General features: G+C 79.6%; 3 protein-coding genes across 3 annotated transcripts; 2 read left to right on the top strand and 1 right to left on the bottom strand.

Moving 5' to 3' along the window:
* The first annotated feature begins 5,428 nt into the window (after window positions 1-5,428).
* Window positions 5,429-7,497, top strand: LOC128980485 (basic proline-rich protein-like). Its single transcript, XM_054398955.1, has 3 exons — window positions 5,429-5,610; window positions 5,729-6,523; window positions 6,642-7,497. The coding sequence occupies exons 1-3, from the start codon at window positions 5,429-5,431 to the stop codon at window positions 7,495-7,497; spliced, it is 1,833 nt and encodes a 610-aa protein (XP_054254930.1).
* A 990-nt stretch (window positions 7,498-8,487) lies between these two features.
* On the bottom strand, window positions 8,488-11,179 carry LOC128980484 (collagen alpha-1(I) chain-like). The gene is made up of 2 exons (XM_054398953.1): window positions 10,999-11,179; window positions 8,488-10,892 (listed from the first exon to the last, which is right to left on the bottom strand). Exons 1-2 carry the CDS (start codon window positions 11,177-11,179, stop codon window positions 8,488-8,490), a joined length of 2,586 nt encoding a protein of 861 aa, XP_054254928.1.
* Window positions 11,180-15,845: 4,666 nt separating this feature from the next.
* Window positions 15,846-19,172, top strand: LOC128980483 (basic proline-rich protein-like). Its single transcript, XM_054398952.1, has 2 exons — window positions 15,846-18,296; window positions 18,462-19,172. The coding sequence occupies exons 1-2, from the start codon at window positions 15,846-15,848 to the stop codon at window positions 19,170-19,172; spliced, it is 3,162 nt and encodes a 1,053-aa protein (XP_054254927.1).
* Window positions 19,173-25,273: the final 6,101 nt, after the last annotated feature.

Below are 25,273 nucleotides of genomic sequence, written 5' to 3'. Positions count from 1 at the left end.
CGCCGTGCCCCCCGTCCAGTGCGCGGCGTCGGCCGTGCCCGTCGGCCCTCCGGGGCGCTCCCGCGCAGCCTCGGCGCGGGCTGGTGCGCGGCCCTCAGGGCCCGCTGCCGGTCGCGCCGCGGCGGGGCGGGCACGGTGGGGCGCTGCCGGCGAGCTGCCCTGGGGGGGCCCCGGGGGGGGCCTGGGTCCGCCCGGCCCGCAACCGGCGGCGGCCACCTCGTGCCCGGGCTGCGCGCCTTCCCCGGCGGCTTGGCCGCCCCCTACCGCCCACGTGGGGGCCCTCGCCGCCTCTCGGGGCTCGCGCCGGCGGGGCCCTCTCACCGCCCGCCCCCACGCCCTCGCCTGCGTCTCGTGCCCATCAGGCGGGCCGCGTGCTTGCCGTCGCCCCCGCGGGGCCCCAGGGTCCGCAGACCGCCCCATGTTAGTGGCGGTGCCGGGGCCGCACGCCTCCCCTGGGAGCCGGCGCGTCCTGCCCGGCCGCGGCGGCCTCTCGCCGGCGCCGCCTATCGCGTGTTACCCCCGGCCGCTGCGTCGCCGGCGCCCCGACCTGGGTGGGATGGGGTGCGGAGGATGGAGGTTACGGCGTGCCTTGTGCCCCCGGCCATCCTGGTGGCCGGTCGCCGACTGCGCGCGCTCGCGCCCGGGGGTCGCGGGCTGGGACCTGGCGGCGCGCCGCCCTCCGGCTCGCGCCCCTCGCCCCGGCGGCCTCGCGCGGGGGCTCTCTTCGCCCCCGGCCCTGCGACCGCCCCGCGCCGCCGCGCGCGTCCCCCGTGCGCCTTCCACGCTCCCTTGGCGCGCGGGCGCGGTCCGCCACGCGCAGTGGGCGGCCCGCCGGGTCTGCCTCGCGCCGGACTGGTGGCCGCGTGTCCCCCCTTGCCGGGACGTCTTTCGAGTGCGTTCGCCGGGTGGCGGGTCACGGCGCTATCTCCGTCTCCCCCGCCGCCCCCCCGGGCCTCCGGACCGGTGGCCCCTCACCGTCCCGCGACGTCCCGTGCCGCACCCCGCGGGTCCTCCCGCGGCGCCCCCCTGGAGCGCCTTCCGCCCGCCGGGCCCGACGCCGCGCCTCGGGCGAGGTCCCGGCGCGGTTCTGGCCGGGCCCCTGGGAGCCCGCCAGGGCCTCCGCATGGCGCTGCCGTCGATCCGCCCCCCGCGCCCAGGTCCCTCCCTGGCCGCCGCGCCGCGTCCCAGCGTCCCGCGCTGCGGCCGTGGTCCTCCCCGACCCGCCCGCTGGTGGGCCCCCTGGGCCCGCGCGTGGCCGCGCGCGGGCTCCGGCCGCCGCGGCGGGGGCTGGGGCGGGTTCCCGGGCGCCCACCCATGCGAGCGTTCTTGCCTGGCCGCTCGGTCCGTTCCGCGGGGCCCGTCCGGGCTCGGCCTGCGGCTGGCCTCGGCCCCGGTGCCTCTCCCCGGGGCCAACCGGGCGAGCCTTCGCCCGGCCCTGGCTCGGTCCCCTCGCGCCGCCGGGCGCCGTGCCGGGTGGCGCGGCCTCGTGGGGCCGGGTGGCGCGCGGGCGGGCCTGCTAGCCCTGCCGCCCCGCGCCCGTGGGGGGCCGCGCGGTTCTGGGGCGCGCGCCGCCCGGCCCCGGGCCCCGGCCGTCCTCGTCGGGGGGGCGCCCCCCTCGCGGTGGCCTGGTGCGGGCTCCGGCCCCCCCTGGGGCTCGCCTCCCGCTCGCTGCGCCTCCCGGCGCGGCGCTCCATCCCTTCCCCCCCTTGGGCGATCCCCCGGCTCCCTCCTCGCACCCGCGACCCGCGCTCCGCCGGCGCCTCGGCCCCGGTAGCGCCGCTGGCGTTCCCGCACCCTCGCTTCACACCTCGCCCCGGCGATCGCCCTAGTCGCGGCGCCATGCTCGCGCGCACTTCGCCGTATGCCCGCCGGGTGCGGGGCGGCTGTCCCCGTCCCCACTGTCCCCCCCCCTGGCCACCGGCCGCCTCGCCTTTTTCGTCCGCCGCTCCGTCTCCCCGTCGGCCTGGGCCGCGGTGCCCCCCGCCCCCCGCGCCCCGCCCCCCCGTCCCCCGGCGGCGCCGCGTCGATTCCGCCTCCTCACCGTCCCTCGGGCCCGCCTGCGGTGCTCTCTTGCCGTTCCGAGCCGTTCTCACCGGCTCCGCGCCTGTTCCACTCCCCCCGTGGCCCTCCGCTTGCCGTTCGGGGGCCGGGGCCCGCTTTGCAGTGTCGACTCTCTCTTCCCTCTCGCGGCGGCGTCCCGGACCTGGCGCGGCCGCGGCGCCGGCGCGCACCCGTCGGGGCTGCCCGGCGCCCCGCCGGCTGCGCGTGGTGCACCTCGGTCCCGGCGGGGTTCAGGGCAGCTGGGGGGCCCGGGTCCCCCCCGTGGGCGGCGCCCTCTGCGGCCGCCCGCCCACCCCCCCCGGCCTGCTCGACGCCCTGGTGCCCTTCTTGCTGCCCACGTTCTGCCGCGGCCTCTGTTGGTCTAGCCGCGCCCGGGCGCGCTGGGCTGGGTCTTGGCACTCTCCTTAGGCCGGCCTGCGCCGCCGCGACCGCAGGCGGCAGCTGTGATTCCCTCCCACCGCGCCCGCTCTCGCCTTCCCAGCTGTCCCCACGCCTGTTCTGCCGGGGTGTCCCGCGTGCCCACGCACCGGGCCTGGCGGCCCGGTACGCCACGCGTCCGTTGCGGCCCCCATCCGTGCGCCGTCCCCCCCCGGCCGCCGGCCGCCCCCCTCTCTCGGGCCCCGCTGCTTGTCGCCGTTTGCGCCCCCACCTCCCGCGCTGGTCTGTCCCCTACGCGTTGCTCTGAGCTGGGAGTCCGGCTTCTTCCTGGCCTCCTCGTGGCGGCGGGTGCACGCTCTCCTGGGGGCCGCCCGACGGGCGCGCCGCGAGTGCCCATCATCGGAGGCGCATCTCCGCGCCGCGCCGTGTGGGGCTTGGGGGTCGTGGGCCCCCCGCCCCGTCCCGACTCCCGGCCGCCGCGCCGCCCTGTGCCCTTTAGGCCGTCCAGCCTACGTACGTGGGCCCACGGCCTCCCCGGGTTGGTAGCGCCGCCACGCCCCTCCGCCCGGGCGGCTGTTACCGCTGGCGCGCCCGGTCGTTCCGGGGCGCGCGCCGGTGCCTGCGTGCGGCGGACTGCCGGCGAGGACCGGGGGCGGTGCCACGTGGCGCGCCCGTGGTTCGCCCCCCTGTACGGGGGTGTTGCTTCTGGAGCCGCGGCGGTGCCCCGGCTGGGTCGCGCCTGGGGGCACCGGCTGCCCCCCTGCCTGCTCCCTGGCGCGCGGCGCCCTTGGGGCGCGGTCGCGGTCGCGATGCGACGCTCGTATCACCCCTAGTGCTGGCTGCGCGTACAGGGTGCCTCCAGCGTGGCTTGCCCCACAGGGGCGCGTTTTCGCGCTCGCGCGGTCAGCGGGGCGCCCTTCCCGCCCGCTGCGCCCCGCGCTTCGGCTTCCCTGCCCGAGCGCCCCGCTGTTCCCGGGGTTCCTCGGTCGCCATGCGCGGCGGGGGCCTCTCCGACTCTCGCCCGGTGGGGGGCGCTGCCCGTGCGCGAGGCACCGGGCTGGCGTCGTGACGCGGCGCGCGGGGCGCCCCCGCTTCGTCCCTCTCCTCGTGTCGCCCGGCCCCGCTGACTGCCCCGCTCCTTCGCCGGTACTGTTGCCGCCGAGCTCCGTGGTGCGGCATTCGCCCTCGCTCGCTTCCCGGCTCCCCGGGCGGGTCGTAGTGCGTCCCGTGGCGTCCTTCCTCTTGTATTCGCCCCCCCTCCCTGGGTCTCACGCCCGTCGCCCCCGCTGCACTATGCCCCCCGCTCTCCCTGCCGCCGGTGGGCCGTCACCGGCGCCGCCCGCGCTTTTGCCCTTCTCGCCTCGCGGACCACCCCCCGTTTCCCCCCCGTTGCGCTCTCCCCCGCCTTGGGGTTCCGCGCTCCCTGCGCGCCCGGCCCGCTTCCCCGCTAGCAGGCTGGGGGATAACCAGCCCCTTGCCTCCCCCCGTAGCCTGAACCTGCTACTCGCCGTTGGCTTGCCGTCCCGTCCGCGTCTCCCCCCTCGTGGCGGGCCGCCGGTGGCTTCGCGCTAGTTCTCACTTGCCAGGCCGGGCGCGCGCTCGCTCGTTTCCGCCCCCGCTGCGAGTTCTCCTCTCCCTACCTATGCGGCGTCCGCGTCTTGTCCCGCCTGCCCTCGGGCGCTTTGGGCCCGGCCCCCGTCCTACGCGGCTTGTCGTCTGCGCCCGGCCCGCCGCCCGGCTACCGCGCGCTGGCAGCTCCCGTGTTCCCCGACCGCCCCACCCCCGCCCCCCCCCCGTCTCCCCCCGGTCCTCGGCATGTTCGTTCCCCCTCCCCGGACCCTGGTCCTCGGGCCGCCAGGGGCACGGCCGCTCGCGTTCGGGCCCGGGTCCCCCGCGCCTGCCCCCCCCGTTCCGGGGCCGGGCCTACAGTGCGCCGCGCCACCGGTCGGCGCCCCCCCAGCGGGTTGTCGCGGCCCGGCCCCGCGGGCCCGTCCGCGCTGCTTGTGGTCCGTCGGCCGCCCGGGTCTGCGCGCGGCCCCTTTCCCCCGCCCAGGCTTCGGCGCCGGGCGCTGGCCGTGCTCAACCCCTGCACCCCCGGCGGTGAAGCCCTTGGCCCGCCCGTGCCGGCGGCGACCCTAACTACCTTGCCCCTTCCGCCCCGCTCTGGGCCGTGGGGCGTCACTCCCTCCTTCGCAATTGCCGCTCCCTTTTGTTCCGCGCCGCTGCGCGTTCTGGTACGTCGCTTACGGTTTACTCCTTCCGCGCCGGGCGTGGGGCCGGCGCGCGCCCGCAGTCGTCCGGGGAGCGGGTCCTCGTCCGCGCACCCCCGTCCGCTCGTTGGTGTTCTTCTCGCCCCCCCCGCACCCTTCTCGTTCTGTGTGGTTGTCTAGACGTCGAGCTTGCCTGGGCTTCCCGCTCCCTCTCCGGCGCCCCGTCACACTCGCCTGCCTGCGCGCCCGGGCTTGCGCGGTTCCTTTGTCCATCCGCGCGGGTTCCCCCGGGAGACCCCCCCTCGGGCCTTGGCGTCCTTTTTCGCCCTGGTCCCACCGCTGAGGCCCCCCCCTTGCGGCCCCTCGCCCCACCTTCCTTGGCTCGTGTCGTGCCCCTCTCCGCTTGGCTCCGCGGACGGCTTCGTCGGCGGTTAGGCCGTCTGCGTCCCCCTGCCGCGCTCCCGGCTTCGGCGGGTGGCTTTGCCGCTTGCCCGTCCGTGTACGCTGTCGGCTTGCCGGTCCCCGCGAGACGCCTGGGCACCCCCTGCCCTGGCAGCTCCTCTCGCTCTCGCGCCCCGGCCCCTCCATTGCACTCCGGACGTCTCGCCGCTTCCCTCCCCGGTCGGGCCTTGGGCGCTTGGCCCCCCCGACCCCGGTCTAGGTCCTACTGACGCGCGGTTGCCCCACCGTCCCCACCGCGCCGCCGGCGCGGTCACTCGCCGGGGCCGCCCCCCGCTGCTCGCTGCCCGCCCACCCCGGTGGTCGCGGCGTCGTCTCGCATGGGGCGGCCGTCGTGGGGGCCGTGCCGGTCGGCTCTTCCTAGCCCGCGCTGTTTGCCGTTCGCTTCTGCTCTGGACTCCCCGCAACGCTCGGCCGTGGCAAGGCGTGCGGGGCTCCGGCACCGGCACGCGTGCCCCGGTCGCCGGCCAGCTCCGTGCTGCGCTCGTCTCGCTCCCGTTTCGCGCGTGGGCCCCCCCCCCCCCTCCTTTGCCTCGTGTCTTCGCTGTCCTGTACTTTCTCCTCGGGGGCCAACCCCGTCCCGGCGGGTGTGTGGTGTCTGGCGGCCTGCATCCCCGTAGGCTTCCTTGCGGGTTCGAGGTGCCCTCCCCCTCCGCCGCAGGCCGCGGGCCGGCGCGGGCAGCCGCGCGCGGGCCCGGGCGTGGGGTCCCGACCGGCCCTGGCGGGTGTCCGTTGGACTGCTCGCGATTTTGGCGCCCCCCGCCGCCCCCGCTCCGCATCTCGCGCTGGCTCCCTCCCCCCTCGGCCCCCGGCACCGCTGCCCCGCCCTCCGTCGACTCTGCTCCCCTGTCTGCGACAGTGCGCTCTGACCCCCCCCCCTACTCGGCGCTGGCCCCTACGGTGGCCCTGCGCTTCCGCCCCGCCATCCGTGGCCCCTCTGGGTCGCGGGCCAGGCTCGGTGGCTTCGCGGTCCCGGCGGTTCTGCATTGCCCTGCTGCCCGGCGCCGCCACGTCCGGCGTGTGGGGCGCGGCCGGCGCAGCGCCGCGGGCGCCGCCGGGGGCCGGGTGCGGCGGGGCACACGGAAGGCTGGCCGCTGTGGTACTGCCGTAGTCGGGAGCCCCGCGGGCGCTCGTCCTGCCGCGCGGCCCGGGTTTCCTCGCTTGGGGAGCCGCCGGTGGCGCTTCCGCGGGTTCTGGCGCGCTCCCGCTCAACTCTCGTTTGGTGGCCGGGCGCGGGCTTGGCTATCGTCCCGGGCGGTCGTTGCGTCCGCCCCCCCCCCGCGCCGCCTTCGCCGAACTCGTCCGTCTCGTGCTCCCCCACGCTCGGCCCTCGCAGCCGGGCTGTCGGGCCTCGTTGTGCCCCTGTTCCGGGCGTCCGCTCGCGTCGCCGGCCCCTTCGGCCCGGTGCCCCCCTAGCGGGTCGCCCACCGGCCCCTGCCCACGGGCCCGCGGTCGGCCCAGGTAACCCAGGGCGCGTCTGCGGGAGCGCGTCTTGCGCTCCGTGCGCCTCCGCCCCCCCCCCTCTTTCCTGAGCCGGGCCGCCCCGCCCCCTCTAGCCCGCCGCCCGGGCATCTTGGACGCTGCTCCCCCTGTCCCGGGCCTCCACTCCGTCCCTCCCCCCGCGTCGGTGGCGGCCCTGACCCGCCGTCGCCCCCGGCCCCCCTCTGGCGCCCCCTTCCGGCCCCCCTCCGTCGTGGCCTTCCCCCTCCACCCCACTCTCCCCATGCCGCCTGCCGGGTCCGGGGCCGCCTCGCCCCCCCGGCCCACCTCCGCCGGGCCTCCGCGCGTCGGGGCGGGCGGCTCGCCCCGGCACTTCCGCCGCGGGCGCTCCGCCCCCACCCCTGCCCGTCCTCGCCGCCGCGGCTCCCCGGTCCCCGGCCCGCGCCGGCCGAGGGCCCGTCCGCCCGATCGCTCGCGGCCCCTCCCGCGCGTTTCCGTCCCGGCTTCGGTGGGTCGCCTCCGCCGCGCGCGGCTCCCCCCCTTGCGCGGGGAGGGGCCGCGCGGCGCGCGGCGGGGCTACCGGGGGCGCGACCCGGGCCTAGGTCGGGGGGGGCGTGTCGTCAGGTCTCCCCGCTTCCCCCCGCGGGCGTTCCCCCCGCTGGGGCCGGGCCGCCCCGGGCGCCTTGGCTGGCGCGCTGTCCGCCTTCGCCCCCGCCGCGCGCCGCGAGGCAGGCCTCGCCCGTCGCAGGCGGCCCGCGTGCGTCGGCTTCTGCTCTCCCCTCCCCCCGCCCGTCAGAGCCCACCCGGCGTCGCCCTGGCGCGGCCTGCCCGCTTCCGTCAGGTCGGTGTCCCCCCCCCCATGCCGCTCCCGCCGGGGTTCGCTCGGCGGCCCGGCGCACGTGGCTGGGTGACGTGGGGCGCCCGTCGTGCGCGAGCGGGCTGCCCCTAGCCTGTTCGGGCCCGCCTTTTACCTTGCGCGCGCCGGCTGGTCGCGTGCGGAGCCTGGGCCCTGTTCCGCCGCTGTCACTTCCGTGCCTTGGCCGGCCTGTGGTTTGTGTCGGGCCCCCGCCCCCGCTCCCCCGCCGCACGTTGCGTTTTCTCCCCCGGGCCCCTCTACCTCCCCCTTATCCCTTCGTACGGCGTTTCTCACAGCGCGCGCGGCCTGTCCGGGCGCCGAGCCTCCGGGGGGGGGCGCGCTGTGCCGGCGCGTTGTGTCCCCCGCGTGCGGGATGCGTAAGCGGGCCGGAGGCCGTGGCGCGCCCGCGGTCCCGCGCGTGCGTTCCGGGCGTCCCCGGGGCTCCTCTGCGGCGGTCCGCTGCGGTGGGGGGGCGTGCGGGCACGCCTGGGCCCGGGGCTCGCGGGGCGGCCGGCGGCCCTCCGTGCCCGCCCCGCCGCGCTCGGCTGCCCCCCCCTCCCCTCCGCTTTGCCTCCCGGCCCGGGCCGTCGCGCTACCCGCCGTCCGGCGGCCGGGGGCCTTCCCCGGCCCCCGCCCCTGCGTCTCGCGCCGGCGCTCCCCACCCCCCCCAACTTGAACGGCGGGCTTTCGTGGACTGGCGGCTCCTCCCCCCGCCGGCCGGTCGGCGCGTGCCCCCCCCGCCTACCCGCGCGTGGGCTCCGTCCTGCCCGCGGTCGACTGCGCGCACCCCTCCCCGGCTGGGCCCCCTCCCCTGTTCGCTGCCGCGTCTCTCCCCCCCCTCCCACCCCCCGCGCTGCCCCTAGTGCCCTTTCCCTCGCCTCCTCCGGGCCGATGGTTCCGCTCCCCGCGGTGCGCCGTCCTCGCGCCTGCCCCGTCTCAGGCGGCGAGCAGTGCGGTTTGCGGGGGCCCTGCCCCACCGCGTGTTTGGGTGCTTATGGCCCGCAGTCCGGCTGGGGCTGTCGCTGCCCCCCCCCCGCCCCCAGTTTGCGCGACCGTCCGGGGTGGGGCGGCCGGGTGCCCACCCTAGCCCCGGGTCGTCTCGTACCCCTCTGCCGCCGATGCGGCTGGCTCCTGCTGCGACACTGAGCCCTCCCTTCCATTCGACCCCCCCGCCGGGGCGGCGCTGCGGGTCCCCCTCGCCGTCCCCCTTCGGTTTGCGGCGGCGGGGGCCGCCCCCTGCCCACCCCCTCCGCGAACCTTCCGTGCGATTTCGCCTTCGGTCTCGCCCCCGCCACCCTTCCGGCTTGGGCGCGCCGCGCTAGGGCGAGTCCCGGGTGGGTCCGGGGGTCGGGTGCCGTGCTCAACGTGGCGCCCGCGGCCCCCTGCCCCCGCCTCCTTGCGCCTGCTCGGGACGGGTACCCCCCCGGCTCGGTGTTGCGCCCGCTTCCCCCCCACCCGCCCCTTCGTATCCCGGGCGCGCGGGCGTTGGGGCCGGTCCCCTGGTGGTGCGCGCCTGGTCCCTCTGCCTGCCTCCACAGCCCGCGGCCGCCCCGCCGTGGTCGGGGTTTTGGGAGGTTGTGCTGGCTGCCGGCGCCCAGCGCCCCACCCCCGGGCGTGCGGCGCGCCGCCGCTCGCCTCCGTCCCCCGTGCGGTGGGGCACAGCCGCCGGAGCCCACCGTGTGCCCGCGTTGCTTCCCTCCCAACCCGTCTGGCCTCCGTTGTGGTCCCCCCTTTCCGTGCCCGTGGCGCCCACCTCGCCGGGGGCGGGCGTGGGCGGTCACCAGGGCCGGCGGTCGGGGGGCGGGCGACTCGTACGAGGGGCTGAGGCGCGAGCGCCCTTGGGCTGGTTCGCTCGGCGTGCTTGGTGCTGCTAGGCCGGGGGCGTCGTGGCTGCCTGCCGCTTGGGGCCCACGCTCCCAACCCCCGCTCCCCGGCGGCGTCCCCGGCCGCCTCGCCGGCTGCCTGGGGTCTAGCCGGCGGGGCTGTCGGAGGGCCCCCGTACCGCGCTTCTGTTCCCCACTCCGCCCCCCGCCGTGTCTGCTGCCGCACGCTCCGGGTTTGCGCCCCCCCCCGGCGCCGTGCCGTGCCCCCCCGGCGCGGGCTACGGGGGGCGCCCGGCTCGGGGCCTCCGGCGCCCGCGGGCCGTCGCCCCGGGCCCCGCGGTACTCCCCCCCCCGTGGGAGGTCTCAGGCACGTGTTCTCCCTGGGGTGTCCAGCCCCGTCCGGCCCCTCCCCTCGGCCCGGCTGCGCCCCTCCGCGCTCGAGCGCTGCGTCGAGGCTCTCACGTTGTGCGGCCGCGGCTGTCGCCTGCGCGCGGGCTGCGTCTGGGGTGCTGGCTGGGCGGCCGGTTGCCGCGCGCCGTGTCGGGCCCGGGTCGGGCCCGGGGGCTCCGCGCGCTGGGGGCGTGCCGGCCCCGGGCGCCCCGGTTTCGCGGGGCAGCGGCGCGTGGTGCCGCCGGGTTGGGCCCGCCGGGGGGGTGCCCCCCGCTCCCTGGGACTGCCTGTCGGGGGCCTGTGCCTTCTCCCCCTGCGGGCGGGGCGCGCGGCCCGCCACGCTTCCGCCCGTCCTCCGGCGCTGACGCCCCCCGTTGCGACGGCAGTCCCGCCGTCCGCTTCCCGGGTCCGTCCGCCGCGGCGACGGTACGCGGGCCGGGGCCCCCCCCGGGCTGGCCCCGCCCTGCGCTCCGGCTTGCTGCGCTCGGCCCTCCCTCCGACTCCCCTGGCGCCGCGCCCCCCCCGAGGGGCCCGGCCCCGCCGACCCGTCCCGGCCACCGGCCGCTGCGCCAGCCAGCTGCCGCCGGGGGCGGCCCCCGGCGGCCACGCGTCCGCCGCGGTCGCCGGGCCTCCAGGGTGGTATCCCTGGCCAGCCCTCGCTGGGGGCCGGGGGCCGGCGCCGCGATGCCCGCCGGATCTGGCGTCCTGCGGCTCGGGGGGGCCCTGGCCCACCCCCCGTGTCTCCCTTCCCGGGCGGCGCCGTCGCGCTGGGCGCTTGCTGCGGCCTACGCCTGTAGGGCCGCGCCGTCCGGGGCGCCGCTTCGTGCCACGTCGGGGTGGGCAGGGTGTCTTCTCGGCGGCGGCCCTGCCCCCTACCTGCGCGGGGGCTCCGTCTTCTGCCCCGGCTCCGGGCGCAGGCGTGGGGTTCTGGGTTCCTCCCCCCCTCCCTGGCACCTCCGACGTGTTCGGGCGTATCCCGCTGCCTGTCGGCCGGGCGTGCGTTGGCCGGGGGGGCCTCCCTCCGGCGCGGGGGCGTCGCTTCCCCGCGGGGCGGCCCCCCACTGCCGAGGCGCGTGTGGGGGGGCGCGTCGGCCTGGGCCATAGTGCCCGGCGGTGGCTTGCGTGCCGTGCCGCCGCGCGGCGCGTGTCGAGTGTCCGTCTCCGGTGGCCGGCCCGCGGGGGGCTTCTGGCAGCGGTCCCCGTGCCGCGCCATTGGCCTGGCGGTGTCCGCTGTCCGCTCGGGCGGCTTGCGTGTCGCCTGCCGCTGCTGCGCGCCTGGGGCGGCCCGCGGGTGCTACCGGGGCCCCCGCCCTGCGCGGGCGGCGCCGCCCCAGGCACGGGCGGCCGCAGCCCTTGGCGATTGGGCGTCGCGGGAGCTCGCCGAGGGGCCTCGCGCCCCCCCCGGCCCCTGTGCTCCGGAGGCTGGCCTGTGTCGTGTCACGGCCCGAGTCTCGACCGCTCGTGGCGCTCTTCGCGTCCCCCGCCCGCGGCCCGACGGGCGGTGTCGGCGGCCGGGCGCGCGTGCCCTCGCGCTGACCGCCGCCCGGGCGTTCCCGTCGCATCGGGCGGCTCTTCCCTGTCTGCCCCGCCGGTCTCGGGTGCTCACCCGCCTCACGACCCGTGGGCACGGCTGGCGGGGGCCCTGCGCCCTGGCCGACTCGCCTCTGCCCGGCGCCGCCTTGCGCTCGGGGAGGGCAGGTCCGGGGCGTCCTGCCCTCGGTCGGGCGCCGCGCCGTTCCACCCGCTGCTCTTGTTGCCTCCTCCCCTGCGCCCGGCGGGCTGCCTAACCGGCGCCCCGTCGCCGGGTCCGTTGACCCCGGTGTCGGCGTGGCCGACTAGCACCCGGGGGGGTTCGGGGGGCGCGCGCCTCCTCCGCCCCGCTGCGGGGCGCCTCCGTCCTGTCCGCCCCCCCCCAGTTCCAGCCTCGAGCGCGGTCGCGGGCCTCGGGTCTGCCCCCCTCTCCTGCTCCGCCTCCGCCCCGCCCCCGCTCCGTCCCCTCCCCTCCTCCCTTAGTCGGGCATCGCGGGCGGCCCTGCGTGGGGTGCCCGGGCCGGTTCGGGTCGCGCGTCCGCCGGCCCTGGGGAGTTGGCCCGGTGCGACGGCGTGCCTGGCTCCGGGCGTTCTCCGTGCGGGCTGCCCCTCCTGCCCCTCGCGCGCGCCCCCCCCGGCGCGAGAGCGGCGGCGGCGCGTCCGTGGTCTGTTCGCCGCGCGTCGCGGCACGGGGTTAAGCGTTCGCGCGTCGCGGCCGCTCTACGCCGGTGCCCGGGCCTCGCCACTGCGTGCGCCTGCTTGGCCCTCCCCCCTGCGGGGTCCCAGGACCCGGGTTCGTGCGGCCTGCGCGGCTCCCTAGGGCCGTGCTCGTGGCTGGGCGGCGGGTCCGCCACCGCGGGGGCGATGGTGCCGGCGGGGCCGGCGTGGGTCGTTGCCTCGGGCCGGCGCCCCTGCCCGCCCACCGCCGGCTCCGCTGGTGCCCCCGCGCGTCCGGCCTCGCCAGCCGGGTGTCCTTACCTCCAGTACCGCTCCGGCCGGGGCGCCCCGCCTGGGGGACTCTTCGCCCGGCCCTCCGGCGCCCCCAGTCGGTCGCCCATGCCGCTCGCGGCGCTCCCCGCGCCTCCGGCGGGCGGCCCTCCGGCGCGCCGCGCGCCTAGGTCACCGTCTGCTGCCCGGCCTTGATCTCCCGGGTCGGCTTCGGTGTGGGGGCGCCGTCTGCGTCCGCCGCCTCCGCGGGCGGTCCCGGCGCCCCGTGTGCGCGCCTGGGCCGTCTCCCCCCCTCGTCGGGCCTTCGGGCCTCGCGGCTCCCGCGGCCGCCCTCGCCGATGTGGCCGGCCACCGGGTGGCTTCGGGACGGGGTGCGCGTGGGAGGGATCCGTGGCGCCTGCGCCCGCATCCGCCCACCGGGGCGTTGCGGGGCGCCGGGCCTGCCGGCCCCGGGTGCCCCTAGCCAGCGGGGGCGGGTCTACTCGCGTCGTGCTCTCCCGCCCCCTCCTGGCCCTCCTGGCGGTGGGCGCTGGTTCCCGGCGTCCCCCCCGTACCTCCCCGCGCAGTCGGCGCCCCCTCCGCCGCTTCGGGTTGGGGCCCGCGTAGGCGTCGGCCGGGCGGGCGGGCGCTGGCCGGCGCGCCGCGCAGGAGGGCCTCGCGGAGGTTGCGCTGCCCGCGCCCCCGGGGCCGGCCTGGGGGCGACGGCCGGGGGTGCGTGGGTCCCCGCCCCGCGCCGTGTGCCCTGTGTCGGCTGACGCCCCGCCTTCTTTGCCACCTGCCCCCCCCCCGTGGGGGGCCTTCTCGCAAAACTCCCGCGCCCGTTGGGCGGGCTCCCGCTCCGCGCGCTGGGTTCGTCGCTCGGCTTGGCACGCGGCTGCTCCCCGACCCGCCCCCGGCCCGCCCCCAGGATGCTGGTCCGCGCACCTGCGCGCCCCCTCCCCCCCCGCCTGTCCCCCTCAGCGGCGCCCCCTCGCCCCCCTTCCGCCGCGCTTTTCGCGGTGGCCCCCGGCCGCGCCCCCCCCCGCGCCCCCCCCTCCTTACCCCTGGGCCGGCCGGGCCCCGCTCCCCCCTGCGGCCCGGGGTCGTCGCTCGCGCCTGGTCCCCGCGGACCCCTTGCGGTCCCACGTGGCTGCGGGCGCCCCGCGCGTGTCGTCGGTCGGCCAGCGCGGCGCCCGGCTTCTCCGCCTGGGACGGCCGGCCGCGGGTTCGGCCCTCGCGTGCGGGTGCGTGGCCTGCGGGCGCCGGGCGGGCGCTCTCCCGTTGGGCTTGCTTGCGGCCGGGGGCGCCCCCCCTTGGCTTACGCATCGCGCCTGCCCCGTTCTGCGCGCTCTTCCGCGCCCCAGCGGAGGGTGGGTGAGGCGGCTCCGCCCAGCCGGGCCCCGGGCGTACCGCTTCGGGGAGGCGGCGCGCCGCTTTCCCGCCCCCGTTCGGCCCCCGACGGCCGGTGGCCCCCGCCGGCCGCCGGCCCGCTCCCTGCTCGGGGGGCCCCCCCCGCCCGGCGCCCCAGACCCCAGCCCCCAGGAGCCTACTGGCACGTGGCGACGTCTGCCGCGGGGCGTACCGCTCCGTGCGTTGTCGCGTCGCGGGGGCTTCGCGGGAGCACGCCGGCCGCGCACGGCCGGTCTTCGGTCCCGCCAGGCACCGTGGCGCGGGGCTCACCTCCCGGTGCCCTCCCCTCCCCACGTCGCCCTCCCCCTCCCTTCCCACCTCCGCCCCACGGGGGTGGGCCCGCCGTGCCGCGGAAGGAGTCCTCCGGTCCTCCTCGCCGCGGAGACCGCGTGGCTCGCGCTTACCACCCCACGCCCCCCCGGCGCTCCTCGGGGGCGCGGCGGCGGGCGCGCCCTGCGCTTCGGTGGGCCGGGCCTTGTGCTTGCGCGCCGGTGCCGCGCCCGGGCCTCCCCCTGTGGTGGCCGCTGGCCTCGCCTCCCCGCTCAGCGGGCCGGTGCCGGTGGTGGGGGCGTAGGGGGCGGCAGCCTGGGGCGGCGTGGGGGACGGGGTGCGGGGCGGCGCTGCGCCCGCGGGCCCCACCCCCACGGTGGTGAGACGTGTCGCTGTCCCCACCCTCTCCTTCCGCGCCGTGTCGCGCGGCGGCGCTTTTGCTGGTGCCGCTTGTCGTCTCTCGCCGTCCCGCGTGTCGCGTGCGCCCCCTTCCCAGCCGATCCCGTCGTGCCTGCGGTCGTCCCCGCCCCCGCGCCGCCGGCGGAACTGCCCGGCTTGCCTCTGGGTCCCGCCTCCGCTGTCCCCCGTCCGCTCCGGCCGCTGGTCGGGGCCTGCCGCCGTGCCAGGTGGCGGCGCCGCGGCTTGGCGCTGGCGGGCCATCGCCCCCACGTGTCGCATGCCCTGCGCCCGGGGCGGCCCTCCCTCCCGCCTAGCTGCCCTCACGCCTCTTGCGTACCTCCCCCGCCCCTCGCTTCCCACCGCACCCGTCGGTCTCGCCCTCGTGATTGCTCGCGACGCGAGTGCCGCCCGTATCCCCGAGTCCCCCGGCGGCTGCCGCGCCCCCGCCGGCGGGTGGCGTTCCCCTCTGCGATCGCCCCTCGTGTCGTGGATCGGCCCCGTGTGGCTTGCGCGCCCTGGCGCGTCTCGCGCCGCCTGCGCTGTGCCCTTCCGGCCCTGCTCCTCTGCTTGGCCGTGCGCGGGTGCCGCCTTCGCCGCCGCTTGTGCTGGGGCGCCGTACATGTGTTGTATCCCATATCGCTCGCGGTCCCCTCCGCGCCCATGCTACACCTGGCGCGCGGAGCGTATCCCCTGTCCCAGCGCCTCCCGCGTGCGCCGCACCCCCCCCGTTCCGCCTCCGTGGGTCCTTGGGCCGCGGCGTGGGGCCCCTGTCGCTCGGTCGTGCCTCTGTCCCAGTCGGCTGCGGCTCTGGGCCCGTGCCGCTTCCTCCCAAGTCTCTCCCTCCCGTTCCCGCCATGCACGGCCGTCTCCTCCCGCCCCGCCTGCGCGCGGGCTATGCTGGGGGCCCGTCGGTCCTTCGCTCCCCTCTCGCTTCGATGACGGGAGCGTCTACCCCTGGCGGCCAGTCTCCCCCCCCGCCGTCTGAGGCCGGGCTGCTCGGGTCGGCTGTCGCGCGCGCCCCGGTCCCTCCCCCGTCGTGCTCTTCGTGCTCTGTGGTCCTGTTGTGGCCCTCTGCCTCGCTCCTGCGCGTTGAACCCGTGTGGCCGCCACCCCCCCCCATTGGTAGCCCAGGTATGGGCCGAGCCCGTCCCCCAGCGCCCCTCCGCTGTGCCCTACGCTCCCCCATTCGTCATCCGCAGCTCGTTCTGTTGGTTGTGTCCCCCACGCCCATTCCGCGTGCCGCGGCGGACCCTCTTCTCCCAGCCACGCGGTGGCTCCTCGCGGGCTCTGCGTGGCGTCGGCTTGTCCTTTCTCCCGGTCCACTCGGGTCGGCTCTGCGGTGTCCAGCCGCTCGCCGGCGCCCCCGCCTCGGCGGCTGTCCCCTCTCGCGGTGTCGCCGTGTAGCGCCCCCCCCCCCTGCCCCCCCCCTCTCCCCCCCTTTTGGGTGCTTTGCGCGCGGCGGGCTGATTTTCCCCCCTCCGGGCGGCCGCCGCCCCCCGCTCCGGCCTGGCGCAGCCGGGGCGGGGATCGGCGGCACCGGTGTGCCCGCCGCCTGCGGCCACCTCCCACGCCTGCCGCCTAGCCACCCGGCTCCGCGTATACCTTCACCCCCCCTGCCACCAGGCCCGCGACTCCAGCGAGCGTTGCCGGGCACCACTGCAGGTCCCGTGCCCACCCGCCCCGCGCTCTCCCATGCCGTTGTACGCCCGTCCTGCCTTCCCCCCGCCGCTCCGCGGGATCCCCGGTGCGGTCGTGTCCCTCCCCCCTGCGTGCGCTCGCGGCTACGGCTTCCCCTCTTTGCCCCGGGTTGGCGGTACCCCTTCCTGCCCAGGTGCAGTGCTCCGGTCTTCTTGCGTTTCGCGGTGCCGCTCCCCGCGCTCCCGCGTCTCCCCGGGCTGCGCAGGCCGTCTCCGATTGGGGCGGCCCCGTCTCCCCGCTGCTGGCCCGCTTGCATGTCCACTGCCCGTCCCGTCCCCGTACTCTCGCTGCTGCCCCCTTGGCCCCGGTCGTCGGGCGTGCACCCCCCGGCCCGCCCGTCGGGCTTCGGCGCGGGTGGGGCCCCCGCGCCCCCTGCGTCGCCTCGCGGAGGATTTGATCTCTCCCGCTGCGACGCATCGCGGGCGGTGTCGCCCCTCCGCCCCCCGCCCCCCCGCCCGTGCCGTCCTTGTTTCCGGGCTCCCCCCCCGTCGCCTCGCCTACCCCCCCCCCGCCTCTTTCGTCGCGCCCCCCCTACCGGGTCTTGCGTCGCGCATGGCGCGGCGGCGGCGGCGCTCGCCCCAGCCTCGCGCCCGCCGCCTTCGGCCCTACCCTGGTCCTTGGCCTGCCCGATTGCCCCACCTGCGCGCAGGTCCTTGCACAGCGCACCCGCGCCGCTTCGGGCCGCGCCAGGCTCGCGGGGCGCCCCCTCACGCCCCGGGCGCCGCGCCGCGCGCGCCGTCGGGCCCGCCTGTGCGGCGACCCTGCGCCACCGGCTGGTCCCGGGTGGCGGGGGGGGTTGGGGGCTCTTCTCCCGCGGCGCTTACTCCCCGTGCGCCGCGCGCTCCCGGCGCCCCCCGCGCGGGCGGTGGCTGCGGCCTGCGCGCCCGGGCGGGCCCCCCGGTCGCTCGCCCCCCTGGCCGCCCACGGGGTCCCCGTGCTTCACCGGGGGTCGTTCCCGGCTTCTCCCATCTGCCCCCCTGGGGCCCGTTCGCCCTCGCCCGCGCCGGCGCGGGCGCGGGCCCGCGTGGGCGGGCCGCCCGCGGGGCCCCGCCCGGGGGCTGCCTGCTGGCTTCTTGGCCGACTGTTTCCCCATCGTGCGGACCGGTCGGGGGTGGGGCGCTCCCGCGCCTGTTGGTGGGCTCGCCCTTGGCTTACGGCGGTTCGCTCCCGCGTGTGCGTCCGGTAAGGCTGCTCCCCGGCCCGGGCCGGTGCCCGCCCTCGCCCCCGCCCTCCGCGTTGGTGCCCTGCGCCCCCCGCCCGACGGCTCCCTCGCCCTCCCCTTCCGCTGCCCCGCCGTACCGCGGCCGTGGGCTGGCCTCGCCCGCCCTCGACGCCCCGGGCGGCACCGCCTCGGGTGCCCCGCGCTCCTCCCGCGGGCGCCCCCTGCCCGCGCCCCCCCAACCGATCCCGCCCCCGCTTCTACCTCCACCCCCTGTCGCGGCCCCGCGGGCTCGCGCTGGTCGCGCCCGCCGGCGCTATTGGGCCAGCCCCCCCCCGGCGGGGCTGCCCTTCGCTTGCGCGCCCCGGGGGGTGGCGCTTCCATCCCCCCCGACCCGTCGGCCGCGGCGGCGTCCTCTTCCCCGGTCCTCCCCCGTCCCTGAGCCCCGCTTCGTTGGGTCCGGCACGTCGCCCGCCTCCGGCCGGGCTTGGCGGACTCCGCGCCGCGGTGTTGCGCGCTTCGCGGGGCTCCGCCTCCCCCGTTGCCACGTTCCTCCCCCCCCGCGTGCTCGTCTCCGCCCTCCAACTCTCGTCGCGCGGGGGCGACCGTACTGCGTTCGCGGGCCGGCCTCTTCCCTTCGCCCGCGGGCCGTCGTGGGCTCCCCCCGCGGACTTGTCCGGCCATGCCCGCTCCGCTCTCCCCCCGTCTCCCCTGCCCTCCCCCGCCAGCTTTGGGCGCCGCGCCCTACCGGCACCTCGCCCGGGCGGGGGCTGTCCTGGGGCCTGGCATGTAGGCTGCCCGGCCTCCTGGGGTCCCTCCGCGGTTCGTCCCGCCGGCGGAGCCCGCCTCGGGGCGGGGCCGTCGCGGCCCCGTGGGCTGGCCGCGCGGCCGTCACCAGATGTTTTCCCCAGCCGGCGCGCGGGGTGGGGCCTTACCTGTCCGGCGCCCCCCAGTGCTGGGTCGCTCGCCCCCCCGCGCTACCGGTCCCGCCCCCGTCGGGCTCCGCGGGGGCCCCGGGGGGCGCCCGGCGGGGGCGGTCCCGTCGCCGGGGGGTCGAGCCACCTCCGTCGCGGTTCTCTAGGGGACTCCGTCCCCGGAGGTCGAGGCGCCCCCCCGCCCCCGCCGAGCCGTGCATCCTGCCCCCGCTTCGGGCCTCTGGGTACCTCCCCGGACCGGACGGCGGGCGCGGGGGGCCGGCGCCCGTCCGACTCCCTCCCCCCCCGCGTCGGTCCCGGCGGCGGCGCTGGGCGTGGTGCTGGGGCCGGGCCCTCCCCGCCGACCCGGCTGTGAGGCTCGCCGCGCCGGCCCGCCACTGGGTCGCGTCCTCTGCCTCCCCTTCTCACGGTCGTTTCGCGCCCCGGGCCTCGGCGCGGGCGCAAGCCGACCCTGTCTGCTCGCCGCCCCGCACGCCACGTGGCTCGCCTGCGCCGTCTGCATGCCTCCCCGCGTAGTCCGTTGGTGCGTGGCGGGCCCCCCTGTCCCCCTGCGCCCCGCCGGCCCCCTCGTCGACGCTAGCGCCCCGGGGCCGTCTAGCTCCCGCGGCGCCACTTCTCTCCGGCCGGCCGGCCGCTCCCCCCCCGGCGGCCCCCCCCCGCCCCGCCGGCCCCGCCTCTGGCCGCGGCCCCGCGCCCCCCTGCGGCGCGGTCTGTGGGCGCGCCCCCGGGGGTCCCGTCGCGGCGGCCGAGGGCCACCGCCATTCCCGCAAGCCGTGGGGCCCCCGTCCCCCCCCTCCCCGCCCCAAACCGTCCCCCCGCACCAGCCACCCCTCCCTCGACCCCTGCTGCCGTCGCTCCGCTCGCCTCCCCCTGGGTCGCCGTGCTGCGCGCGGCTCTGGTAGCGGTGGTGGGGCCTCGCCGCTCGGCGGCGGCGAGCCGGGCCCCCCTCCCCACCCCACTCGCCGGCGCCCCCGTGGCTGCGGGGCGGCCCGTCGGGGATTGACGGCACGGTGGTTGCGGCCGCCCCCCCCCACACCCCGTAGCATCCCCGCCGGTCCCCCCTGCCTCCCTCCGCCCGCGGGGCACGGCCGCTCGGCGGCCCCGCCCCCTGGCCCTCCGTGCCCCGTGGCCGCCTGGCCCTGTCCGGGTCCACGCTGGGCGTCGCCCCCCTCCCCCGCGCTGACCCACTCCGGTGCCGCCCTCGCGGCGGGGGGGGGGATGGCGTAATGCCTCCGCCCGGGCGGGGCACGGCGGCCCCACCACCTTGCCCGCCCGCTCGCGGCCCCCCCCCGCGCACGCCGCCCAGCCGTAGTAGCGTACCCCCCCCCTCCCCGCTGTCGTGCGCGAGTTCCCACGCCACCAGGCAGCCCCCCTCCCCACTCAAGCCCGGTCGCCCCCCCCAACCCTCTCCCGGGCGGGGGCGATCCGGTGGCGCCCCGGCTGGCGGGGGCGGCGAGGGCGGGCGCGGCGTGGGGCCCGCGCCGTTCGAGCCGCTGCCTGGGGCCCCGCCCCCACCCGCGGCTTGGCCCCCCGGTCCGCCCCCTCCCCCCCTCCCCCCTCCTCCGCTCCCCCGCCGGCCTTGCACGTGCAATCGCCCCCGCGTTAGGGGGTGGGGGCGTCGGTAGGTTGGATGGCCCCCCCGCCTTGGCGGCACCCCCCCCCCACCGGCCTGGCGTTCCCCACCGACCGCCCCGGCGCTGCAGCCCCGAGCCCCCCCTCCCGTGGGCCGGTCCGCTGCGGGGTGGGTGATGGTGGTTTTGTCCCGCCGACCCCCGCTTCCTCGGCTTGTCGGTCTCGTCGGCCCCGCGGCTCTGGCTCAGGTTGCCCCCCCCCACCCCTCCCGCCGCGCGGCTTTCGGCGCGCGGCCCCGGGCTAACTTGCTCCGCGGACTGCCTCTCCCCGTTACGGCCTGCCCGCGCCGTTCCCCTCCCCCCCCCCCCCCCCCCCCGCCCCCGCCCCCCCCTCTGCGTGAACCCCCCCCTCCCGCCCGGCTTACCGCCTCGCCCCCTCCCCCCTTGCTGGGCCCCGGCTTCCCTGGTTCCCCGCTTCGCCCCCCGCGGCGTGCGCCGTCTCACCGGGTCCCGCCGTAGTCCCCTGCGGTCCGGCTCCCTCGCCTGTCCCGGCTCCCAACGCCGTGCCGCCCCCCCCCGCTCGCCTGGGCCCCGCAGCGCTTGGTCGCGCGGCCACCACCACCGCTGTGGCCCCCCACAGCGTCCCGAGTGATCCCCGGGCCCCCGGCCCGTGGCTTCCGCCCCCGCCTCCGGCCGCCTGCCTCCGGCCCAACTGTGTCGCCCCCCGCTCTGGGCCGCCCACCCCTACCTGCCTACGACCATCGCTCCCCGTCCCCGCTTCCGTTCCCGGGGGGCCCCCACCCCCGCATGCGCCGGCGCCGCGTCCCCCCTGCGCCCACCTTCCCTAGGTCGCCCCCCCTCTGGGGCTGCCGCGGCCCTCCGCCGCCCACCCGCGCAGTCCCCTCGCCACCCGCCGGCCCGTGCCCCCTCCTCCCCCCTCGCCCCCCCCCGGCATGGGGGGGGCTCCCCCCCCCCCCCCCTCCGCCCCAGCTCGACCTCCGCCGCCGCCCGCCCCGGCCGGGGCCGTCCCGTCGCGTCCATTGTCCGAGGCCCCCGGTGCAGCCGTGGCCGCGCCCCGCTCCTCGCTGTCGGGCGCGACTCCCCCGAGGCCGGCCCCCCCCCTCTCCCGGGCGCTCCCCCCCCCCTCCCCCCCCCCCTGGCCCCCCCGCTGCCCCACTGCGTCGCTCCCCCGTCCCGCGCGCTCGGGATGCCCCCCCGCTTGGCCCGCGGGGCGACGCGGGCCCCTTCCGGGCCTCGGTCCGCCCGCCTGGGACGGCTCGCCTGCCTCCCTCGCTCCCCTCCCACCCCCCCCCGGTGTCCCCCCGCGCGGCTACCCCCTGCGGTTGCCCCCAAGAACGCGACCGTGTCGCGGGTGCCGCGCCCCCGAGCGGTCGCCCTCTGGCCGGCCGCCCGACACCGCCTGCGGAGCGGCCAATGTCCTCCCTCGCTTCGTCCTCGGTGTGCTTATTCCCGCCCGCCCTTCCCGTCCGGCCACCCTCCCGGTGCCTCCCCGGCCCGTTGCGGATGTCCCCGCGCGCGCGCCTGCCCCCTGCCCGCTCCGGTCGTCTGCGGCTGACCCGCAGGTCCTCCGCCGGGGCGGCTCCGCCCCGGCCTCGTCCGCCGCCCAGCGCCGGCGTCCGCGGGGGGGATCCTGGCGTCCGCCCCGGCTCCCCCCCCCCGCGCTCGTTGCGATGCGCCTCCCCCCTTCCGCCGAGCGCCCGGCCCCTGCCCGTCCCCCCTCGGCCGGCGGCCCCCCTCCTCCTGCCGCACCCCCAGTCCCCCCTGGGTGGGGCGGGCACCTCCGCCGCGCGCCCGCTCCTTCCTGCCCCCCCTGCCCTGCCCCCCCCCCTCCCGCGAGGCTCGCGTCTCCCTGCTGGCGTGCCCTCGCGGCTGCTCCCCCGCTCCCGCTCCCCCGTCCCACCTGGGCCCGGCCCTGCCGCACTCCTCACCGCTCGTCCCCCACCGGGGTCGGCCCCCCTGTCCCCACGGGCCCGTCCGCGGGCGCGTGGCGCCGACCTCTCGCCGCGCCGCGAGCCGGCCCCGGCGCCGCCCGTCCGCGTGCCCCCGCCCTCGCCCCCACTGCCCGTGGGCTTTTGCGTCTCCCGCGCGCGCGATCTCGTGGCGGGCCTCGGCGCCCTGCCTCTCATACTCCGGCCCCGCTCCCCCATGGGGTGGCTGCCGCAACCCGCCCGTGCCCTGTGGTGCCCGCCCGCGGCGCACAGGGCCGCCCTTGCTCCCGCCCGTGCCCCTCGCGTGCCTTACGCTACACGTGCCCCCCGCCGTGCATTTGCCCCTCTGCGCGCTGCCCGGGGGTGCGGTCGCGGCAGGGCCCCTCCCCCCCTCCGCGCTCCCGCCCCGCCGCCTGGCGGGTGGGGCTGCTACCCCCTCGCCTGGCGCCATTCGAACCCCCCCCGTCTCCGCGCGAGATCGCCACCCGCGGGTTCGGCGCCGCTGCCGCGGGCACCTGCCCGTCTCCCCCCCCTGGTCGCCTCGCGCTGCCTCGCCCGCGCCCGCGCGCGTGCGGATCGCCCCCCCCCGCCGGCGCTCGTTCTAGCTGCCACGGCGGCGCCTCCGGCTGTGCCTTGCTCTCGAAGCCCACGGCCTGTCCTCCCGTGCTGGTTTCCCTACCGTTCGGGGCGGGGCGCGCCCCCGCTGCAGTATGGGGCGTCGACCTGGTCCCCCCCCCCGGGCGCTTCCTCCCCCATGCACTCCTACCTCCCCACCCCCGCCCCCGCCGCGCGCGTTTCCGGCGCCGCCCTCCCCAACCAGTTCGCTGCCGTCGGGGCCTGTCGCCCGCCCGCCCGTCGCCCCCGGTCCGGGAGCCGGGGCCGCCTTTGGGCCGTGCTCACCCTCCGTGCCTCCTCCATGTCCGTGTCCCGCGCCCCGTCCTCCCCCCCCCCAACCCCCCCCCGGCGCCCGCTCCCCCCGGGCGGCGCCCGGGCCCCACGCCTTCCGTGCACTACCCGGCCGGCGCACCCATCGCGCGCCCTTCCCCTTCCCCCCGCGCCCGCCATCTGCTTGGTGGCCCATACCCGCGACGTCGCGCCCGGCCCGCCCGCGCGCGGCCCGCTTGAGCGTCTCCGCCTCGGGTGGGCCGGGGGCGGTCGGGGTCACGGCGCCGGGGGCGGGTGCCGGCCCGGCCGACTGTTGCCCCCTCCACTCCCCGCCCCCACCGTCCCGCTCGTCGCGCACCCCCGCCTTGAGGGGCGCGGCCCCCGGCCCACCCCCGCCCCCCGGCCTCTGCCCGGCCGACGCGTCGGCCCCCCCCGGCGCTTTTACCGCCCCTCGCTCCCCCCTCCGCCTTCCCGCCGGGGGCGCGTAGTCAGGCGCCTCTCTGCCTGGGTCCTCCCGGCGCCTGCCTCCTCGGTCCGCGCCCCCCACCCGCGCTCGGATGGCCTCCCCGCTGGTCCTCCGCCAGCCCGCGGCCCCACCCACCCCCAGCTAGCGTTCCCCGGGACCCCGTTCCGGCAGACGTCCGCGCAGGCGCCCGCTCCGCCCTTCCCCCCCTCCGCGGGTCGGCTGCTGGGCCCCGTCCTCTGTCCCGGCTTTGGGCGTCCTTGGCTGCCCCCTCCCTCGGTCCCCCGAACACCCACTCGCATTCTGTCACGCGAGCTCGAGGTTTGTGCGTCGGTTCGGGTCGCCGCGCCCCCCACCCTCGCTGCAACCTTCCTGTCCCCCCCCGCCGGTATTGCGTGCTTGCGGTCGCGGGCTTGCTGCTTATCGGCTGCGGGTCGCTCTCTCTATCCTCCCGCCCCCCTCCTCCCCTCCCCCCCGCGCCCGCCTGGAGGTCGCCGTCCCCTCGCTGCCGTCCCGCGCCGCCTGCAGGGGCGGGTCCCGCCCTCGAGTCGGCCGCCCGGCGCCGCGGCGGCCCACCCTGGGCCGCCGTGCCTGCCCGCGCCCCCCCCTGCCCCCCCCACCCGCCGCGCGTACTCCCTACCCCCGCGTTGCCGTGGCCGTCACCGTCTTCGGTCCCGCCTCCAGGACGGCGCCCGCCCTGCCCTGTGTTCCTCGCCTCCCCGCGTCCACCTGTCGCGCTGCGGACTGGACGTCCCCGCCCTCCACGCCTCGCCGGGGCCGCGGTGTGCGGGCGTGGTCCCTCGTCCGTCCCCGCTAGCGCCTGTCCGCCCCTGCGTACCGACGGCTGGCCCTTTCGTCCCCTCCTACCTCGGGCAGTACCGCTAGCTGCGCCCACCTCCCTCGAGGCTCTCGCCGCGCCCCCCGGCCCCCTCCCACTTCCGACCCTACCGCCATCCCGCGCGTCGGGCCCCCACGCGTCCCTACGCTCGGCGTGCCCCGTGCTCGATCGTCGTTGGACGTGTCCCTCGGGCTCTGCTCCTTCGTTGGTACGGCGACGCCTTCCATTCCCTCCGCTGGGTTCCGGCGCGTCGCAGTGGCGCGGCCTCCGTGGCCGTGGCCCTCTCTCGGGTGGGCGCCGCGTCCCGTCTGTCGCTGCGGTAGATTCTCCGTTGATCGCTACCCCGCGCCGGTTGGCGTCCGGTGCCGGTATTTCCCGCGGCGGGCCCCTCCCTCGCCGGCTCGCTCTGCGACCGTGGCCCAGCTTCCCCAGTGTGGTGTTCCGCTCCGCCCTCACTGGCGCGCCCCCCCGGACGCCGGCTCTTTGTCCCTGTTGTCCCGCGTGGGCCGTCGGCGCCCCCCGCGGGCACCCACCGCCGAGCATCCCTCTTGTGGGCGGTCTCGTGCCGCGCCTCCCCTCCCCCGGCCCCCTAGGGGCTCCCTTGCGCTTCGGTGCTTCTTCCCCGCATCGCTGCTACGTCGTTGAGCTGCGGTGCGCCGCTGGTGCTCTCGGTGCTCGCGCCTGCGCGCTTTGTCTCTCGCCGGTACCTCGCCGCACCCCCCCCAACCCCTCTCCTCGCCACGCCCCGTCCCCTCCCCCTCCGGTCTGCCCCGGCGCACGCGTTTCACCTGGGCGCCTCCTGGCCGCCCCTACCGCCGCGCCCGCCGCTGTCCCCCCACTGCCGGCGGCGCGGGGCCCGCGGTGTTGTCCGGCGCTAGGTGGGGTTTTTCTACGGGCCGTGCTGCTTGGGGCGACGCCCCCCCGCCCCGCCGCCCGCTCCCCCCCCCACCCGTGTTCGCACCCTCCCCCGTGCTGGCTGGTACCCTGGGCGGTCCCCCCTGGGCTGGCGGCGCCGCCCCCGGGTCGCCGAGTTGGTGTTGGGGTGATGGGGGTCCCCCACTCCCGGCCCGCCTCGCACCCCTCGCTCACCCCACTGCGGTCCTGCTGCCTTGGCGGTGGCGGGGTATTTGCGCGTGCCTGCAGCTCGCTTGCCGTGCGCCCCCTGCAGCCGCGCCCCTACACGTCCGCGCCCTGTGTTCTTCTGGGCCCCTCTCACGCCCTCGGACGCGCGGGCCCCCCCCCCTCTGGTCCCTCGCCCCTTGCTCGTCTTCGTGCTCTGCGCCCTTCCCCCCCGAGGGACTTCCGCGCTGTTTGGGCCGGCCCTCGCTGCCCTTCCCGGCGGCACCCCTACCCCCCCCTCCCCCATCTCCATTCTGCGGTGTAGTGGTAGGCCTTCCCCGCCCCCCGCGCCGTCCCGCACCCCCGCGCTGGGGGGCCGGCGCGCCGCCCTACCGCCCTCGAGGCGGGTCGGCCCGTGGCCCCCCCGCCGCCTCTCGTCCGTACCGGGCCCCCCTCCCCGCGGGCGCCCCGGCTGGCCCCCCACCCCCGCCCCACCGCTCGCCCTGTCCCCGCGCCACAACCGCTTGGTTGCCGCCCGCCGCCTCCCCCTGGTGGCCTAGCCC

The sequence above is a fragment of the Indicator indicator genome, unplaced genomic scaffold, assembly GCF_027791375.1.
Source record: "Indicator indicator isolate 239-I01 unplaced genomic scaffold, UM_Iind_1.1 iindUn_scaffold_211, whole genome shotgun sequence".
Classification (NCBI taxonomy): Eukaryota; Metazoa; Chordata; class Aves; order Piciformes; family Indicatoridae; genus Indicator; species Indicator indicator.
The sequence above is the reverse complement of the archived record's forward strand: the minus strand, read 5'-3'. Positions and strand labels throughout refer to the sequence as shown.

What these genes read in the sequence shown, in the direction of transcription:
- LOC128980485 (XM_054398955.1), top strand. Translation starts at nt 5,429, where the DNA reads ATGGGGCGGCCGTCGTGGGGGCCGTGCCGGTCGGCTCTTCCTAGCCCG. An exon ending in GCTCGTCTCGCTCCCGTTTC is followed by an intron (nt 5,611 to 5,728) that starts GCGCGTGGGCCC and finishes GCATCCCCGTAG; the next exon opens with GCTTCCTTGCGGGTTCGAGG. An exon ending in TTCGGCCCGGTGCCCCCCTA is followed by an intron (nt 6,524 to 6,641) that starts GCGGGTCGCCCA and finishes CTCTTTCCTGAG; the next exon opens with CCGGGCCGCCCCGCCCCCTC.
- LOC128980484 (XM_054398953.1), bottom strand. Translation starts at nt 11,179, where the DNA reads ATGCGACGGGAACGCCCGGGCGGCGGTCAGCGCGAGGGCACGCGCGCC. An exon ending in GGGGGGCGCGAGGCCCCTCG is followed by an intron (nt 10,893 to 10,998) that starts GCGAGCTCCCGC and finishes GGGCCGCCCCAG; the next exon opens with GCGCGCAGCAGCGGCAGGCG.
- LOC128980483 (XM_054398952.1), top strand. Translation starts at nt 15,846, where the DNA reads ATGCCGTTGTACGCCCGTCCTGCCTTCCCCCCGCCGCTCCGCGGGATC. An exon ending in CCCTCCCCGCCGACCCGGCT is followed by an intron (nt 18,297 to 18,461) that starts GTGAGGCTCGCC and finishes CTCCCCGCGTAG; the next exon opens with TCCGTTGGTGCGTGGCGGGC.